General features: G+C 40.2%; 1 protein-coding gene and 1 long non-coding RNA gene across 2 annotated transcripts in view; both read left to right on the top strand.

The window, feature by feature from the left end:
• LOC124253726 (QRFP-like peptide receptor) overlaps positions 1-2,835 on the top strand; it is a 46,323-nt gene extending 43,488 nt beyond the window's left edge. The window contains exon 6 of the mRNA XM_046687548.1: positions 2,231-2,835. Within this exon, the coding sequence (XP_046543504.1) occupies positions 2,231-2,620 (390 nt within the window). The 3' untranslated portion in view covers positions 2,621-2,835. The remainder of the gene's footprint in view (positions 1-2,230) is intronic.
• A 6-nt stretch (positions 2,836-2,841) lies between these two features.
• On the top strand, positions 2,842-4,017 carry LOC124253728. Its single transcript, XR_006892269.1, has 2 exons — positions 2,842-3,062; positions 3,181-4,017. It is a non-coding gene; the product is annotated as an uncharacterized LOC124253728 (long non-coding RNA).
• The last annotated feature ends 15,152 nt before the right edge of the window (positions 4,018-19,169 follow it).

The following is a 19,169-nucleotide window of genomic DNA, read 5'->3' as shown; positions in this document are numbered from 1 at the left end:
AGAAATGTTCTCGTTTATTCTTGAATAATCCCGAACCAATAACAGTCTGATGCCATGTCAGAGAACGTCCAGCTCAGCAGGCACGGCGTCGCGTGACATGTTTCCAGTCGTGCTTCGGGATAAATGTACCATGTGACAGGAAATATCGGTCCGGGAGTTTCAGATCCCTCGGACAGGTTCTTCCTTTGTTTTTTAAAAGACTTTAATAATTGTTGTTACAACCAACTTCGAGGGAGGGGAAGAGGGCGGTGGGGTAGCCTATTGGTTAAAGCTATCCCTCGTCACGCCATAAGGTACAATGTGTGAAGCCCATTTCTGGTGTCCCCGCAGTGATAGTGCTGGAATATTACTAAAAGCGGTGTAAAACTAAACTCAATCACGTTCAGCTAGAGATCTATACGCCAATGAATTCACTTCGAAAGCATCAAACAACATAGAAATGCTAGTATTTAACAACAATAATTTACAAATTTATTTTATTTTTTGTGTGTTATTGTTCCCAATGTGATGAGTACAAAAACATGATGGGTACAAGCATATAGAGGAATATGTGTACATAGCAGCTAGTGGGCTCAATAGAGATATAGTACATTATGTACATTCAATATCAATATAAGTAATTATCAACTTTTGGAATTGTTTTTTTCAAAGATCAAGTGTAAATATATATCTTAGCAGATAAGATTATGTGGTTCAGTAATGGGTTCTTACCTAAAAAGCCAAACTGGATCAAACTTTTTGTCAAATTAAGTGTTTGGATACGTTTCGTAATCCACTGTTCAAGTTTCTTCCAGAAAGTTTTGGTTTCATCACATTCCCAATATACATGGCATAAGGTCTCAACAGAATCATTACACAAAGAACATATGGTATTGTCCACCAGATTCAGTCTAAACAGTTCATTTTTTGGTATAAACAATTTCGTGCAGAAATTTATATTGAAAGTCTAACAGTTTCACATCTCTTAAATTCTTTCTAATTAACAATTAACCAGGTTTAGAAATCAATGGTGAGCATTTTCAAAGCCGGTGCACAATAACGTGGCAGTACAGAATTCAATGGCAGTGCAATTACTTAAAGCAGCATAACGTCTAAAATAAGTATAAATAGCAATTACTTAAAGCAGCATACAGTCTAAAATAAGTGAAAATAGCAATTACTTAAAGCAGCATAAAGTCTAAAATAAGTGAAAATAGCAATTACTTAAAGCAGCATAAAGTCTAAAATAAGTGAAAATAACAATTACATAAAGCAGCATAAAGTCTAAATTAAGTGAAAATAACAATTACTTAAAGCAGCATAAAGTCTAAAATAAGTGAAAATAGCATTTACTTAAAGCAGCATAAAGTCTAAAATAAGTGAAAATAACAATTACTTAAAGCAGCATAAAGTCTAAAATAGGTGAAAATAGCAATAAAGTCAGTGTTGACTGTTGAGAATATTCAATTCAATTCTTTATCCCGTTAGTGTAGGCCCAAAACTACATACATGTATCTACATGTCGTAGACAAGTGTTACAATTCGATCAAATGTTGACATTCAAGTTAGTGTTCGACGGATTGGCATTGCATGGTAAATATACATTGCAAGATTCTTACTTAGGGTACAATCGTTGGTCGACATCAGGATATTAAGCGTAGACTTAGATGGATATAAGTGATACTTATACTGAGGGTATATAATTTTCACGTAACTGGCTATAAGAGGAGCATATTAAAAGGAAGTGGTACTCGTCTTGGTCAAATCCTTTGTGGCATACACAACATAGTCTTTTATGTACTTCCGTATTGATATACCTTCCGGTCTCAATACTTAACTGATGTCTGAATACTTAACTAATGTACTACCCGCAATACTGATAAAGCTGCCAAAATATGAAAATATGATCTTTGGTAAACCGTTGGTCTTGATGTCATAGGAGATGATAGAGGCGTGCGCTTCTTCTGGTTCAGTAAAAACACCTTTCAGAAAGTTCCACACAAACCGGATTATTCTTCACTGATCCAGGATAATCCGGATTACACTTGACACCAAAATCATCTACAACACCCCCACCACTGCTTACATTACATAGTAATGCTCTCCTGAATAGTGAATCTTACCTAAATCAATGTAATACAACTAGAACATTGAGAAGAACTTTCCCTGCCTTACAGCACTGTGTTTGTACATTTTCCTTCAATTAATGGAAATAATTAATGGTTTATATTATTGTTATTTCCAATTTCAGGTCATTAAGATGCTAGTAGCAGTCATCCTCATCTTCGTGGTCTGCTGGGCCCCCATTCTCATCAGCAACGTCTTGACAGCGTTTCGGGTCATACACCATCTCAACTACGGCTACCTGAAGCCGATGAGGCAGACTTTCTACCTTCTTGCTTACGCCAACAGTGTTATGAATCCCTTTATCTACGGTTTCATGTCGAAGCACTTCAGAGATACGTTCTACCAGTCCTTGTGTATGTGCGTCAAGGGGAGGGAGTTTCAAAGGAGGAGTCGTTTTCTACGACAGAATTCCCAAATGACAAGATCGTCACACGCAGCTTACTGTGCCCAAGACAGTGTCCAGATGTCGTCACTGGAGTCGCCTTATGGAGCTTGTAGACCGGAATTTGTATGAGCGTTGTCAAAGGATTGCTTCAGACGTGTGATGTGGTCATAAACTGGACATAGATAACAGAAGCGCAACGCTTTGATCTTTGGGAATCATTTGCAGTATGGTTCATGATGAATGAGACATTGTTCTTGAAGCAGGCGACAAGTCAACTTGATCAGAGAGACACTTGACCTATTGCATCAATACAGTGTTCAGTATTCCCAAAGAGACTACGAATCGGGAAGTTTAATGGTCCAAGGACCAATGTTTCGTGAAGCAGCGGTTTTGCGGAATGGTATCGCATGTCGTTGGCATGGAAAATATCCCAATGTATCACCGATGCAGCAGGGACAACCCAAAGAACAGTTTCCAGAACAATTTACAGAGCATTGTACAGAAAGGTTTACTGAACAGTTTACAGAACGATTAATAGAAGGGTTTACTGAACAGTTTACTTAGCAGAGCAGTTCGCTGAACAGTTAACAGAGCCGTTCACAGAAGGTTTTACTGAACAGTTTACAGAAGGATTTACAGAACAGGTTATGTAACAGTTTACATAAGAGATCACATAAGGGTTTACTGAGCAGTTTACTTAACAGTTCACTGAATAGTTCACAGAGGGGTCTACTGAACGGTGTACTGGGCGGTGTACTGAACAGGAAACAGGAGGGTTTGCGGAACAGTTTACTGTACAGTTTACAGATGAGTTTACTGAACGGTTTACAGTTGAGTTTACTGAACGGTGTGCTGAACAGTTAACAGATGAGTTTACTGAACGGTGTACTGAACAGTTTACAGATGAGTTTACTGAACGGTGTACTGAAAAGTTTACTGAACAGGACACAGAAGGGTTTGCGGAACAGTTTACTGTACAGTTTACAGATGAGTTTACTGAACGGTGTGCTGAACGGTTTACCGAACAGGTTAGAGAAGATTTTACAGAACAATTTGCTTAACACTTTACATATGGGTTTACTGAACAGTTTAAAGAAGTGTTTGCTGAACAGTTTAAAGAATACATGACCAAACAGTTTTGTTCTTAATGTATAAAAGATGTCCGATGCATGAATACGTTTTGATGCTGTTGCAGATGTTGTAATGTGCCACTTTGTTTATACATTTCTTGCTCAATATAACATAGACGCTCTCGCCAGGAGATATGTACCTTCTTGTTAGTATAGAGATCAGCTTGGAGGTACCAGGGTGTGATAAGCTTTTAGGTACCAGGATGTGATAAGCTTGGAGGTACCAGGGTGTGATAAGCTTGTAGGTACCAGGGTGTGATAAGCTTTGAGGTACCAGGGTGTGATAAGCTTGGAGGTACCAGGATGTGATAAGCTTGGAGGTACCAGGATGTGATAAACATGAAAACCTGAGACAAATGTTACTACTTCAGCATTATAAAGTTCCATCTTCATGAACTCTATGTGTTTATAATTTTTTTGTGAAGAAAAGTTCACAAACATATTTCAATTTGATCCAAATTGATTCAACATGGAAATGTGATCTATACTTTCAACGATCACTTCGTCAGGCGAATGTAGACGGTTGGGTAGCAAGGTGTTGTGAGCACTGGCTTGTTTCTCTGCTTGGTTCGGGCCCGGTTCCCTACATGTTTCTCCCGGTGGCCATGGATTCGAACCTGCTTTGTGGGGTATCCTGATGGGGCATCCCCAGCGACGTAGGCCTCTCGCAAAGGTCGACTGAGTTTAGTTTTACGCCGTTTTAGCTCCCATCTGGGAGACACCAGAAATGGCCTTCACACATTGTGCATATGTGGGGAATCGAACTCGTGTCATCAGCGTGACGAGCGAACGCTTTAACACCTAGGCTACTTCACCCCCCCTTGCAATGGTCGACTAAAACAGTGATCGTTCTTGTCACTATGATGTCACCGAACGCCCAACGGCGTGGAACGCTTCTCACAATATCAACCACCGGTCTGTCTGCTCAAATCTCGGTGATGTATCTACAGTACTGATAACTGAAGAGTAAACAAACATACACCTCACTTCATCACACGTAGTATATATACTCTTCAAAAGAAGTAGGGAACCTGAACTTTCAATTTGGATAGGAAGTATAAGCTTTAACAAACTTTATCAAAGACAGACATCTTATAAACGCACCACCATTTCTCACTACCATTATCACCCCTAAGCACAACGCATGGGAAAAACGCAGTAGCCCAATGCACGTGCATGGGGTGTCGTTCTTGATTTTGACGGTTTTCAAGAAGGTCGATTAATCACTGTAGACCATTAATTTTGAAAGTCATCATGCATCACCCAGTTGTCAGTGTTGCTCATTATTATTATTATTATTATTTTTATTTACTTATTTATATATTTATTTATTTATTTTTTATTTATTTTTTGGGTCGGGTGGTGGTGATGTGAAAATGAAAACCGCACACAAGCAAATTTCACGAATTCGAAGGCGAGAAAGCGATGGCCCATATCAGCCACCATAGTTTTCCATTTGTGTAATAGCAGTGACCTAAGGCCAAACGCCGGGATGCAAACCAATACACAATTGGGGTGTGGCCACGTTGCCTTCAAGTTGTCTAAGTGGTCTTCCAGTGCAAAGCAAAGCCATATTCAGGTACATTACATAAAATATCACAAACCTGACTTACTGGTTCTTGATTATATCAAGCCTAATATAAAAGAAGTATGCTATGAAAAAGTATTGACGCTGATAGTTAGCTGTTTGTTGTACAGTTTTTATATTACACTCTTTTGAGCCCTGAAATTCACAGCTCAATTAATGATGCAAAGATTCGGTACCAGAACGATACACCTGATTACATATGGTTACAGCACCATTAATAAATGAAATATGGAATCCAAGGCAATGACATAGACTACCCGGAACCCTATAACATGACGGCATGTCTGTGCAATACCTAATGATAATTAACGAACAGACTTTATTAGAAAAAAATTGATTGCACTCAGTCCATATGACTCCAAAATATTGAACAAACCTGAAGATATCATGTATTATTATATAACTTTCACGTGCAATTTCTGGACTGTCAACTGCATTCAATAATACAACTGTTGTACAATAATACAACTGTTGTACAATAATACAACTGTTGTACAATAATACAACTGTTGTACAATAATACAACTGTTGTACAATAATACAACTGTTGTAAAATAATACAACTGTTGTACAATAATACAACTGTTGTAAAATAATACAACTGTTGTACAATAATACAACTGTTGTACAATATCAGATAACTGTTGTACAATAATACAACTGTTGTACATAGATGTAAATAAATATTATTTTTGGCGATTATTGATACTGAACAAAACTGCATATATATATACAGATACACTAAACGCCAAAAGAAACGTTACCCCTTTTAAAGATAATTGTTATGACGGAGGTACCTTCTTCAGCAAAGCAAGTTGTGATGCGTGGACGTCCACTTTTGGTCTGTCTTAAAAAGACTGAAATGATCCACACAAAGCAGAATTTTATTTCAACCTTTCGTTTGGACATCAAAATCACTATTGGTTTATTTCGGCATGGACGAATATAGGACAATTTAACTCTTCTGAAAAAGATGCATTTCACCCAAATATGAATGCATTTGAAAATTTATTTTCGTGATTTGCATAAAGCTCTGTTGTTAAGCTTTCTTGCAAACTAAAACATTCTCAAATATCTTTGATAGTTTTTCAGCAATTCATAAAGGTGGGAGGATAACGTTTCATTTGGCGTCTAGTGTATGTCTAAACACATTTATGAAGTTTACTTCAGAAAATTATGCAGAGATCCTAACATTTTGAAAGAGAAACTTTTTTGGAAAAAAACATGAAGAAAATTGGTCAAACGTTTGCAGTAAAAATATTATTTTATATAAAATTGGAGAGTGCATAAGTTTTACCCCCAGAAAGCAGGAAATTGCATCTGAGAGAATCTAAATTAAAAAAGTTCACGGGGGAGCATGCCCCCGGACTCCCGCAGAAGGATAGTGCCCCCCTCCCAAAAAAGAAAAGTTAACTTCGACCCTGAGTAGCCAATGAGAGACTAATTGGAAATCCATGGGATTTTTCAAAGTTTGCGCTTCGGCCTTTAAGGGCGTGAGTTCTGTTGCCTGATTTCAGCAATTTTAATGTCATTGTCAATTATTAGTTTATGTTTAAGTCTAACTGAACCCTAGAGCTATGAAAACTGTAAAAGGTGACAAACTTGATTACACACAATCATGTTGCTGAAAAAGTGTTAAAGTAGTGTTAAACATGTAGTGTTACAACTCTATTAGCGGTAAATTGTTTTAGCGGCATGCAAAAACAACTAAGGGCAGGAGAGTTACCCGCCTTGGGGTTATAAAACACCTGGCTAATAAAAACATGCGAATTACAATGCACTATTTGATTGATTGAAATCAAGTGCTATGGAAAGGCATCTAAGTACACCCACCCACGCGCGCACAATACACAGATGGTCATTCTGGTACGGTGACACCAATGGTTGAGAGCACGGCAACCGTAAAAGGCGCTATATCACAACACACTTCTAATAATAATGCATTTCTCTTAATACTACCATCAGCCCTCAAGGAAGCTACCATATAATCTATTTTGAAAATTACTTATTTAGATTACAACATAAATTAAATAGTTCAAATGAATTAATGAAACGTGGTACTAAATCGACTCTGGCGCCCTCTACCGGCCGAACATTATTTCAAGCAAACCCCATAGAGTCATGCCCCTTGGAGCGCTCTTTACGAATATCCTACACGCAACTTGTGATTGAAACCAGTTCGACAAACACCGACAGCACCGCGTGCGACAGTTTTCGATGTACGGAGCAGTTATTTGCATTCCCTATATGGCAAGTGTTCTGTGTTTGGAAGCTGTTCGCCTCGAAGTTTTAGTTATTGATTTCAGGCAAGTCGTAATGTATAATAAGTCTTTTATTGCATCAATAGGAAGTTAAAGTGTGTGCCTATGCCCAAACATATATAATATAGACCAATATTTTGTGACATTGTGCCTTTGAAAACAATCAGCGAGGTCAAACTTTGCAAACATCCTTCAGAAGTTTGAGCAGTTTTAAACAAGCACATGGCTGGGGAAATTTGCTGGATTCCCAAAGGGGTCATCACTGTGAAACACCATTATGAGCCTCCACTGGCAAAATAGTCGGAGATAAAACAAATTTATTAACAAGTTGAAAACTTCCAGAGTTCGCTGGGTGCAAGTAATATCAGATATGTTGATGCTGTAACTCTTTAGTTCATAATCTCCATAAGTTACACCAATCACATGCTTTTTCTGCATAAATCAATTTTCTTTTTAAAAAAGAATGCTTGAGTTCGCTAGGTACAAGTAACATCAGATAGTTCAGTTAAGAATCAAAATCTCCCCATGATTCACCTGTCTCACAGGATCTTTCCGTAAGAATCCATTTCCTTTTAAAGGAAAGCAAATGAAGCGTTTAATACACCAAAAGCTTGTGTTTTGGGGTCTTCACATCCTCCCCACAAACGACATTTCCGAATTTTAACATGTACGGATTTTGAATGCAAAATCCCTAAGAGCATAATCGCACTCAATATAATAAGATATATTTGAAAAATCCCCACGAAAGGACGCGGTTGGATGTTTAGTCAGCATCTTATCGATCAAAGACGATCTTTTAATATAAATTACTGTCGGAATCAATTCTCAAATATATGTTGTAGGCCAATCCACAAATATGAAACGATAACCCCAAAATTCTAAAACGGACTCTTATATACCAGTAATTAATGTGAATGAAAAATATATACCACTGAAAATCGGTAAGGAAATTGATGCAATTGATAGTAAAGGTATAATGACGAAAAGTAGGGCGGTGGGGGGCATTAATGTATGTTGTATCAACTTTGCTGGTATGCTGGGTGTTACATGATGGAATACCCTCATTTCCCCTTGGTATTGCCAGCTACTCGGTATAGGCATTGCCTAAAGAGCATTCCATTGCTTTGTCACTTTGCTGGTTGGTGGTTCTCCGGTGCACATTCTCCGCAACCAGTACATCCCATAAAAGTTCAATTACAGACATGTCAGGGGACCTAACGGGTTAAGTTCAATAGCTGTATGACTTATCATCAGGGGAAATTGGTGACGACCTGGGCACGATGTGCAATGTCATATTGGAGTTACAAAAATGTGCAGTGTCATATTGGAGTTACAAAATACAGCTGATAATCCAAGCGAATGGACAACGACAGGACTCAAATTCCGTATTGCTAACCATTCAACTGTACCCTCACAAATAAATGTGTCTGTCGTGTTTGATCCGATAATTCGATGAATATTTATACATGCTTTTATATATCAAAGAACCCGTGAAGATTCGGGTTTGAATTGGTCTTCAGTAACACATGCTTGTCGTAAGAGGCGACTAACAGGATCAAGTGACTTCTTTGACACATGTCATCGTATCCTTATTGCGAACCTGAAGATTAGTGACAGTGATACTAATACCTCACTGCAAGGAAATATGCATCACCAAGATGGGATATGACAAGACCTTGTAGCAGTGTTATATCAACTTAAAACTGTATCAACTAATCTTGCCGATCTGTCGAAGATCGAGATAGACACACTGGCTCACATGGGGATCTGCTTGTTCAGGTTCGTTCTGAAATTAAAATACACTCTTTGATTTTTTACATTTCCCAGAGAGAGAGAGAGAGATTGCTACGGGGCCAGTGCTGGCATAAAAAATGAAAAATCTCATCAGTTCTGGCGGACATGTTTCGGACCACTTCCGCCTTGCTCAGCTTGAGAAAGTTTCTTTTCATCCATTTTCGGATATCACAGTTTTCTAATCTCGTTATCTCATTCGGAATATATTCAAGTCTAGACGCAATACAGCCCTGAGTGTCATCGGCGTAGCTGTGAAAATCTAATTTGTGTTTTCCAAAATGTCACGGAGTATAACGTATAGATGGTGAACAGGAGGGGACCAAGTACAGACCCTTGAGGGACGCCTACTGTAAGATAGATCGTGTCTCATGTTGCCTCTCCAAGTGCTACTTAGTCCGGATTGTAAGACAAGATTGAACACACTTTAATACTGATTCGGTGATGTTCACAGCGGTAAGAGTTTGTCAATAGTATCGAACCCTGCTGATAGACCAGACACAACCAAACTATGCACACAAAAATAAAATGAGAAAAAAATGGGAGTACAGCTGGTGTAAAATATAGCCTGACTAAATATGGCTCATCGTATTTCTCTTTCTGTACATTTTGCTTAACACCTACTAGTGAGGATATATACTCTCCCAAAAAAGAAACGGATATAGGAATTTCAACTGTATTTTTATGTTTATTTTGAAACATCTTGTAGGCTTTATGAGTCAATGAAATATAGCGACTTATCCGTCTTTGGCACCAACACCAGGCAAGTCAGTTGGAGTGTCACATGGAGACGTGTGGTGGCGCTGAAGTCAATACCTCGTGTAACCACCGTGGGCATCCAGAACTGCACATCGCCTCGGCATCGAACGAATAAGTCTCAGAATCTCGTGTTGCCCAATCGCAGCCCACTCTGTCTGTAGTGCCTGTGCGAGTTGCTGAAGTGTCTGGGACTGAGGGTTACGGCGTCGCATCCGTCTGTCCAGGGCATCCCACAGATGTTTGATCGGGTTTAAGTCCGGTGATCTTGAGGGCCAGGGGAGCACATTGATGTTGTGGTTCTGGAGGAAGTCTCTAGTGTGACGTGCTGTGTGGGGCCTGGCATTGTCCAGTTGAAACAACTCCCTCTGGCGATCAATGATTGGAAGGAGGTGTGGGCGTAGGATTTCGTCACAGTACCGTTGAGCTGTCAGGTTTCCTGGATCATCACCAAATCACTTCTCCTACGGCAGGTGAAATCACTTCCCCGGCCGAATCTGTCCACCTGGGGAACGCAAACGTCGGCGAAACGTTCATGTCGACGTCTGTACACCCGCATTCTTTCATCGCGTCGTTCCAATAGAAATCGTGATTCATCACGGAACCAGATTCTACGCCAATTCGGTAGGTTCCAGGCCTGAACGTTGGTGCACCATTGAACTCGATATCGACGATGTTGTTGTCGAAGCACAGGGCCAAAATAAGGTCTTCTGGCACGTAAACCAGCCTCTCTCAACCTGTTCCTGACGGTCTGTGCAGAAAGCCTCCTCAATCCGGGTATTTGTCGAGCGGTACTGGTCGCCGTAGCTGTTCGACGCAGGTGATGTACCCGGAAGTAGCGATCCCGCGCCGCAGTGGTCGCTCGAGGTCGCCCACTACGAGGGGCATCTGCTACCGCATTCTGCCGGCGATATCTCTCCCAGAGCCGTGAAATGGTGCTTTGGTGAACATTCATGCAACTGCATGTGGAGACTGGCGAGCTTCAAGCAAACCAATGGCGATATGACGGTTGGCTTCATTTAGACGTGGCATTTTGCGTTCGTCAACAATATTCCAAATACAGTGAATAATCGACAGACAGCGCTCAACCTTTTATATCCATCATTCAGACTATCTGATCCCCAACTTTCACGGACATTGCATGTGAATTGTGTATTCTGTGACACTACACGCCGAAATTGAAAATCATGCTGTTAAATACGGGTATTTTACGGATGTAGAACAAACTTTATGGATAACAACTTCTTTTATTTGTGAATGCGACGTTTCGATACAGATTCTTGTACCGTTGTCAAACATAATGGAACATGAAGAAGGGGGAAGTGTATATATACTGGATGTAACAATGTAACAAAGAAAACAACATAATTAACATAATTGGCTAGGCAGAAAGCTGATGAAGCCAGAGAGTAGACAAGGACAAGCGTGGAAGCCAATGATGTACAAATAATAATGAGATGTTTATACAGCAGAGTTTATACAGCAGATTGGGCTTGGTGGAAGAGTGCATCATAAGCGAATGGAATGAAGTATCCTTGGTCTCGGTTGATGGTGGGCTTTTGGCGTTTGATGTGGATGGCTTCGGTAGGCTTGCGTTTAGTGAAGTCTGTTTGTTTGTTAGAGAGAATGGTGATGTCAGACCACTCTATTTGATGATTGGGGCTTGCTTTGAAGTTTACCATGGAACACAAGGACGTCAAGGAAAGGTAATTGCTGGTTCTGCTCGGTTTCCATGGTAAACTTGATGCGGGGATGTTGGTTGTTCAGATGGGTGAGAAGCTGAGTGGGATCTTGCTGAGGTTGGAGGATGACGAAGGTATCATCCACTTTGCGATACCAACATGTGGGTTTGAAGCAGAACCAGCAACTACCTTTCCTTGACGTCCTTGTGTCCCGCACCTCCTGCAACCAACTCCAGACCACTGTATATAGAAAACCTACCCATACGGATCAGTACATCCACTACAACTCCAATCATCCACCTAAAGTTAAGACCGGCATCATCTCCACACTAACCAGAAGGGCCAAGAACATCTGCTCAACTAAACTACAAGATGAAATCGAACACCTCAAGAAAGTCTTCGTAGAACGTAACCACTTTCCATCCCAAATAGTCAACAGAACCATCGCTGCAACCCTGTCACCTCCTACCAAAAGACCCAAACCAGATTCAGCCCCCATCAAGATATCCATCCCCTACATTGGCAAACCGTCACATCAAATCAGCCGTCTCCTAAAACAACAAGCTGGCATAGATACCACCTTCTCCGCGTCCTCCAACCTTAACAACATTCTCCATGCCAATGGAAGAAAACCCGCCACCGTAAAGAACAACAACCCAAAATGTGTCATCTACAAAATAAACTGTGATTGTGGGCAGAGCTACATAGGCGAAACTTCCCGACCCATCAACACCCGAGTGAAAGAACATCAGACCTCTGTTACCAATTCCGACAGCAAATCAGCCATTTCCGACCACATCAAAGCAAGCCCCAATCATCAAATAGAGTGGTCTGACATCACCATTCTCTCTAACAAACAAACAGACTTCACTAAACGCAAGCTCACCGAAGCCATCCACATCAAACGCCAAAACCCACCATCAACCGAGACCAAGGATACTTCATTCCATCCGCTTATGATGCACTCATCCACCAAGCCCAATCTACTGTATAAACTCTGCTGTATAAACATCTCATTATTATTTGTACATCATTGGCTTCCACGCCTGTCCTTTGTCTACTCTCTGGCTTCATCAGCTTTCTGCCTAGCCAATTATGTTAATTATGTTGTTTTCTTTGTTACATTGTTACATCCAGTATATATACACTTCCCCCTTCTTCATGTTCCATTATGTTTGACAACGGTACAAGAATCTGTATCGAAACGTCGCACTCACAAATAAAAAGAAGTTGTTATCCATAAAGTTTGTTCTATATTGTACTTCCCAACTTCTAAAATGCCACTCAAAGAAGTTGCCCAGATCGATGCTCATGATGTCAGTCATTGGATGTCCTGGTCAAGACTATTTACAAACTGCCGTCATATTAGCTGCTGGACATTGTTATAGAATAGTGTTAAACAACACACAAACAAACAAAAAAGAGCATCACTGGATCAATCAAAATTTTCCAATATCGTACGAGCTATTAGGTGCTGGTAATAACAGTTACTGTGTGATAATTAAAAAAATCACTGACATATGAACGAGACCTGTGAAGATCCGGGTTAGAGCTGGACTTCAGCAACTATCAGGCTCGCTGACTTGTTTGACACATGTCATCGTATCACAATTACGTAGATCGATGCTCATGCTGTTGATCACTGGACTGTCTCGTCCGGACTCTATTATTGAACGACCGCTGCCATATAGCTGTGATATTGCTGAGTGTAAATTTACACAACAAACAAATACAAGTGATGAACTATCTTGAAGGACGATACGGTATACGCGAGAAATCTTATTTCGAATTTTTCATTTTTGGATCCGTTGCATCCGATCCAAACATCCATTCACTCGAGCCATACTGTGTATGAATCTCTCAATGAGTCCATCTGTCTTAATGACTCTGTTAGTTGCCTACGACGTTGAAGAAAATCCTGTCCCAGACGTATACCGTGAAGGGAAGTCAAGGCTCATTGCTGGCCATGACATTCTATGGATGCTCGAAGAGACCATAGAGCACGGCAAGCAGGAAACCGTCGCCTGACAAGACGTTGACCTACAGGCCTTGATGTGGGCATACTGACCTACACCACTGATGTATGTTGCCAACATGACAATTTGTAAAGGGCGGCACGACACACAACCGTCGAGCCTTGAGATGAGATGCATGTAGGCGATTTCTAATCGTCTGACTCGTAACTCCTGTAGCCTCATGAAATTTCCAGCAATTTATTCGCCGTTAGAGTCGATTTGGAAAAGCCTTGTTTGGGGCTTATCGATCCTGTACCCGTTGAACTTGGACGCCCTGAAGAGTTCAATCAACATATTTGGTTTCTGGGAACCTGTTCCGTAGTCTGCTTATCACTGACTGAGAAACATTAGAAGTATTGGCAACAACATCCATGGATGCATGCCAACAGCCTGTAACCGTTCCGCGCATTGCAGACGCCGAATCATGAGTTCATTCATAAACAATAAAAGAAATCAGGTAAATCAAAACTGTATGATAAGCAAAATCAATAAGATTGACAGGAATAACGTGACTGGCGCCATGACGTTACGGAAACTATTGGTTGTGTTTGGGTGTTGAGAAAAATAGTCGCCATTTCAGACACTATGCACAAACTAAATTGACATGGATCAAGGGGCGTTACTCAATTAACGAAACAATATCACACCAATTTTCGAACTCTTTTGAGATCACGACCAGTGAAATTTCACTGGTGTCATGACGTTACGTAAACTATTGGATGTGTTTGGGTGTTGAGGAAACTAGTCCCCATTTCACTATGCACAACGTAAATTTACATGGAGCAAGGACCGTTACTCAATAAACCAAACCATATGACGCCGATTTGCGTACTCTTTTCGGGACAATGGTCAGTGACAATGTGCAAAATTTCATTTTTCTGATTTAATTAGTTTTCCTTTTTAAATTTTTTAAAAGTGGACGGACGCACAAACTCTGTTCAGATTTTTCGATGAGCCACTTCATGGCGAGATATAAATAACTAATTGACTGTCACTTTCTATTTCACACTGATTTCTATTTCACACAAAGGAACACAAATCGATACCTAGGAATGAAGGCGTTCGCTTCAATACTTTCTGGAAGAGTGCACTTTCTACACTCACACCTCAACCATTTCTCTCCAACTCCATCGATCTCAGTATGCTTGACAAATCAGAAATGTCTTTTGAAAAATAATCTATCACTAGTCCATTACAGTTAATGAACGTATTGTTCCCAGTCGGATTTGAATTAGTTTTGTTCCATAAAACCAAAAACAATCACAGGAAATGTAATTTGTCTGTTTCCGATGTCACATTAAGACCAGCAGACATTTGTCATATATTTGTGTCTCGGTCGTTACCTGATCTGGGCTATTCTGACCAGTCAGTTGGACATACAACAACGCGTATGTTAGGAAATGCTGATCGAAAAAAAAATAGTCTACCCTCCCAAAACCTCCTGCTGTTGACTGCAATCCTCCGCCACACCCCTCCCACCCAAAAATGGAATGGTCTGATCTCAGCATGAGAAGAAAATGACTGCTTGAGCATACTCTTGGCGTTGCCAGATCTATTGGTATAATTCTCTGAAACAGTCATAAGCATCATTAGGGACCGTTCCTTTGGTATTTGGAGTGAGGTCTTCGAAACAGATTAGTTCGACTCCACCTAGAACTCAAACATTGCCTGATTAAAATATATGGCCGGGAGAATGAGCCAATATGCATTATGTATTGCCAACGGATAGAACTTCATCATGATTATCAGCTTCAAGCTTCTCATCTTCATTTCCCCAGTGTCCTCAGTTGGGATGTTGTTTAAGAACTTATCTTCGCTAGTTTACTGATTCGGGGCAATCATCATATTTTATCATCTACGTTTTTCATTGCAGTGATTTAACTGCATACAATGTACTTGAAATGGAACATGGGTGTCCGGTCTGCTCTACTAAAACTGCACATGTAAACACTTACTTTTGTCAAATACGCTGTGTGAGATAATGATAAATCGATCAGCGTATTGTCGGCTCATCCTTTGATCGCTTGTGTTCACAACGAATTTGATGAGTGTTCTCGTACTGCGTTTCCACATGCATACAAGTACATAAATGTAATATCACACCAGGTTCAGTCCATATCAGATTTCAAACCCAGGTTCCATTGAAGATTTACAACAAACAAAAACATGCAAATGGACGCCATTGACTGCTAAATACCCTAGACACCATCATCGCAATCAGAAACACATCAGAAGCTGGAGTATTGCATTTGTTAGTCACAGCAGAACAGATGTGGGCAGTAAGCTGTTGTTCGTGGCCTTTGTGAATAATATGTATGACTAAGTAGTGCCACAACTGATTACATCCGTAGAAAGGTCATTTAAAGACCAGCAAGAGCTCTCGAGATAACGACAGGTGAACGTAGTTCGTCCCATTAGTTAGAAGTAAGCGCTAAAGAGAATAACCAGTCCTGACCATCCACCGGAACTGATTACATTTGCGAAATAGCCTTGAAAATTACATGAACAGGCCACTGTAAATTACACATGCCATTGTTCGCAAACTCGGATCCAGATTTGCGCAAATGAAGCATGTTCACGGCGTGCTGATTGTTGTATGCAGAATAATAGTATTGTTTCTGTTCAGAGAATGTGGCCTGCTAAATGATATACATTTGTCATACATGAAAGAGAACATAATTAAACATTCATAGGCGGTTTTAGGTTTTTATAAAATTGTTTAGCTTATATCTGAGAGTATACTATAATAGTGCAATAAACGGGTCTCTTGTTTACACACAGATGATGTAAATATCATGCAACTATGAAATAGGATATGTCATCTTTTTAGTCACAGTTTGACATCCAAACAAGTTTCAGGCCCCTGGATGTGTTTGCAATAACATAGCTATAACCAGCAGGGGTGGTTTTAACATGAACGTCGACTGAATGTTTATAGATCATGGGTAACCAACCATTAACTGTTTCGAAGTGTGTATAGAATTGTTAAAAGTCTCTTTCCAGGGGCGTAGCTGCAGTTATAGAAAAAAGCCGGGCTTACACATGATTGTTGCTAAAAAGGTTGGGCAAGCACTCAATACTATCTACATTTAAAGCTTTGCAACCTATGGGGCTTACACGAAAAAATTGGCTTGCTACGCGCTTGCATTCCGCTGTCGGGTAAAGACGGTAGCCCAGTCTTTATCACGCTTATCCGCTTCACCCAACAACATCGACTGAAGGCAACTGAAACGTTCCAGTTGCAGCGTCTCGAATTGGGCTTGAGGACAGAACCTGGTACTCATTTAAGAATCAAACAACGATTGTGTTTGGTGCTGATGAACATAGATTCTGGACCAGTAACGATTACATATTTCATATTAGAATTCGGACGTCATGTTTCTCACTGGATAAGAGCCTGTCCTGCGGTCCGTGTGCTGGACAAGGGGTATTTGTATTTGTCTATTTTCCTTACGCCTCTCTGAAAGTACACTCAAATAGTGCATATGCATGTACACACGCACGCACAATCACTCAATGGCTCCCTGCAAGAGACGTATTCGTGATCGCACCCTTTGGAATTATGGGTAAACAGTCTTAATGACTTCAAGAAGTGCGCAAACAGTGACAAGCCACGATGACATATCACAGAACATACCAAACAGAAATATCTGACCTCTTGAATCTACCCCCTAAGCTTCCAAACCCTATCTCTACCCAAAGTCCCCTATTCGGTACCTATGGTATCCAATTGATTTTCAGCAATATCCAAAAGCACGTCTTGCGGAAACCTTAAGACTCTCTACCCAAAGTCCCCTATTCGGTACCTATGGTATCCAATTGATTTTCAGCAATATCCAAAAGCACGTCTTGCGGAAACCTTAAGACTTTCTGTACAATAGTGAACACAGGTCCCTGCTACATATCTGCAATCTATCTTAACAAATTGCCCTGGCAATCGCGTTCTCGTTTAATAGACAAGGAACAAGACTGTCGTCTTTGTTCGCTCGTCGAGGTCATATTTCTGTCGTTTTCAGGATGTGATAAAAATGTCTATTCTCTGCCTAGAAACAATCAAAGATGTCGCGCATATCGATCCAGGTTATTTTAGTGTTCTATTTTTGTCATTAACTAGTTTATATCGACCGGAAACTGGCTGATCACCTCCGTTTGTCCTTTACGAAACGTGTTCGGTACTTGCTCTTCGGTACTGGTCATCAGGTTCAGGAAGAGAGGCCCTCATCAGTAACGTTTTCATGATTTGTGTTGTTTGTTTGTTTTATTTTATAAGATTAAATGAATTTTGATTGTTCCATTAATCCATTGATGGGTTTCCGGATTAGACTTAAAGGTATCATAACATGTACTTCTGCCTGGGAAAATGTCACAAATAGAATAATGCCGGTGGGTATCAGAACCAATTATTATGTTTGTTAGGTCACGTCTTCATGGCAATGTATACATAACTAGAATAATGTGCATTGGTAGTGAAGTGAAGGAAACAGTATTTAAGTTGGTTGGTTGTTTAACGCCGCACTCAGCAATATTACAACTATATGGCCGCGGTCTGTAAATAATCGAGTCTGGACCAGACAATCCAGCTATCAACGGCATAAGCATCGATCTGCGCAATTGGGATACGATGACATGTGTCAACCAAGTGAGCAAGCCTGACCACCCGATCCCGTTAGTCGCCTCTTAAGACAAGCATGGGTTCTAATATTTAAGTAGTTTCGATACATTTAAACATATATTGATGAAAAGTGTAAAATGAAACTTTAACCACCTGTTTGGTTTTTCGATAGTACCTATATGCCGAGTAGAGGCCGCCATTGTGCAGTCATTGCCTGTTACAGTGAAACGCCAGCGCAACGTACCTAGGGAACCAGACCGTCGTACCTGTACTCTTGTCCTTGACCTTGCACGCCATCATCGTTCACATTCAGGTTTGTTGGTAATTGTTCCAATTCTGCTAATCAAATACTGAAAGATTGAACGTATTGAACGTTGGACGTTGACTTCTGCTAGGTTCCAGCTTGCTGATAGCCCGTGGACGGATTGTGCGTTGGAGATGGCGCATCACGAGTTCATGTAAAGAAAATGAAACGACTTTACAATCTACAGAATCACAATACATACATACATACATACATACATACATACACATACATACATACATACAGACATACAGACACACAGACACACACATACATCATACATACATACATACACACACATACATACATACATACATACATACATACATACATACATACATACATACATACACACACACACATACATACATACATACATACATACACACACACATACATACATACATGCATACATACACACACATACATACATACATACGTACATACACACACACTCAAACACACGCACGCACGCACACACACACATATATACATACATACACACATACATACATACAGCCCTTGCTCGTAGTTAAACG

This window comes from Haliotis rubra, unplaced genomic scaffold (genome assembly GCF_003918875.1).
Source record: "Haliotis rubra isolate DU_JTF1 unplaced genomic scaffold, ASM391887v1 Scf55, whole genome shotgun sequence".
Lineage (NCBI taxonomy): Eukaryota > Metazoa > Mollusca > Gastropoda > Lepetellida > Haliotidae > Haliotis > Haliotis rubra.
The sequence above is the reverse complement of the archived record's forward strand: the minus strand, read 5'-3'. Positions and strand labels throughout refer to the sequence as shown.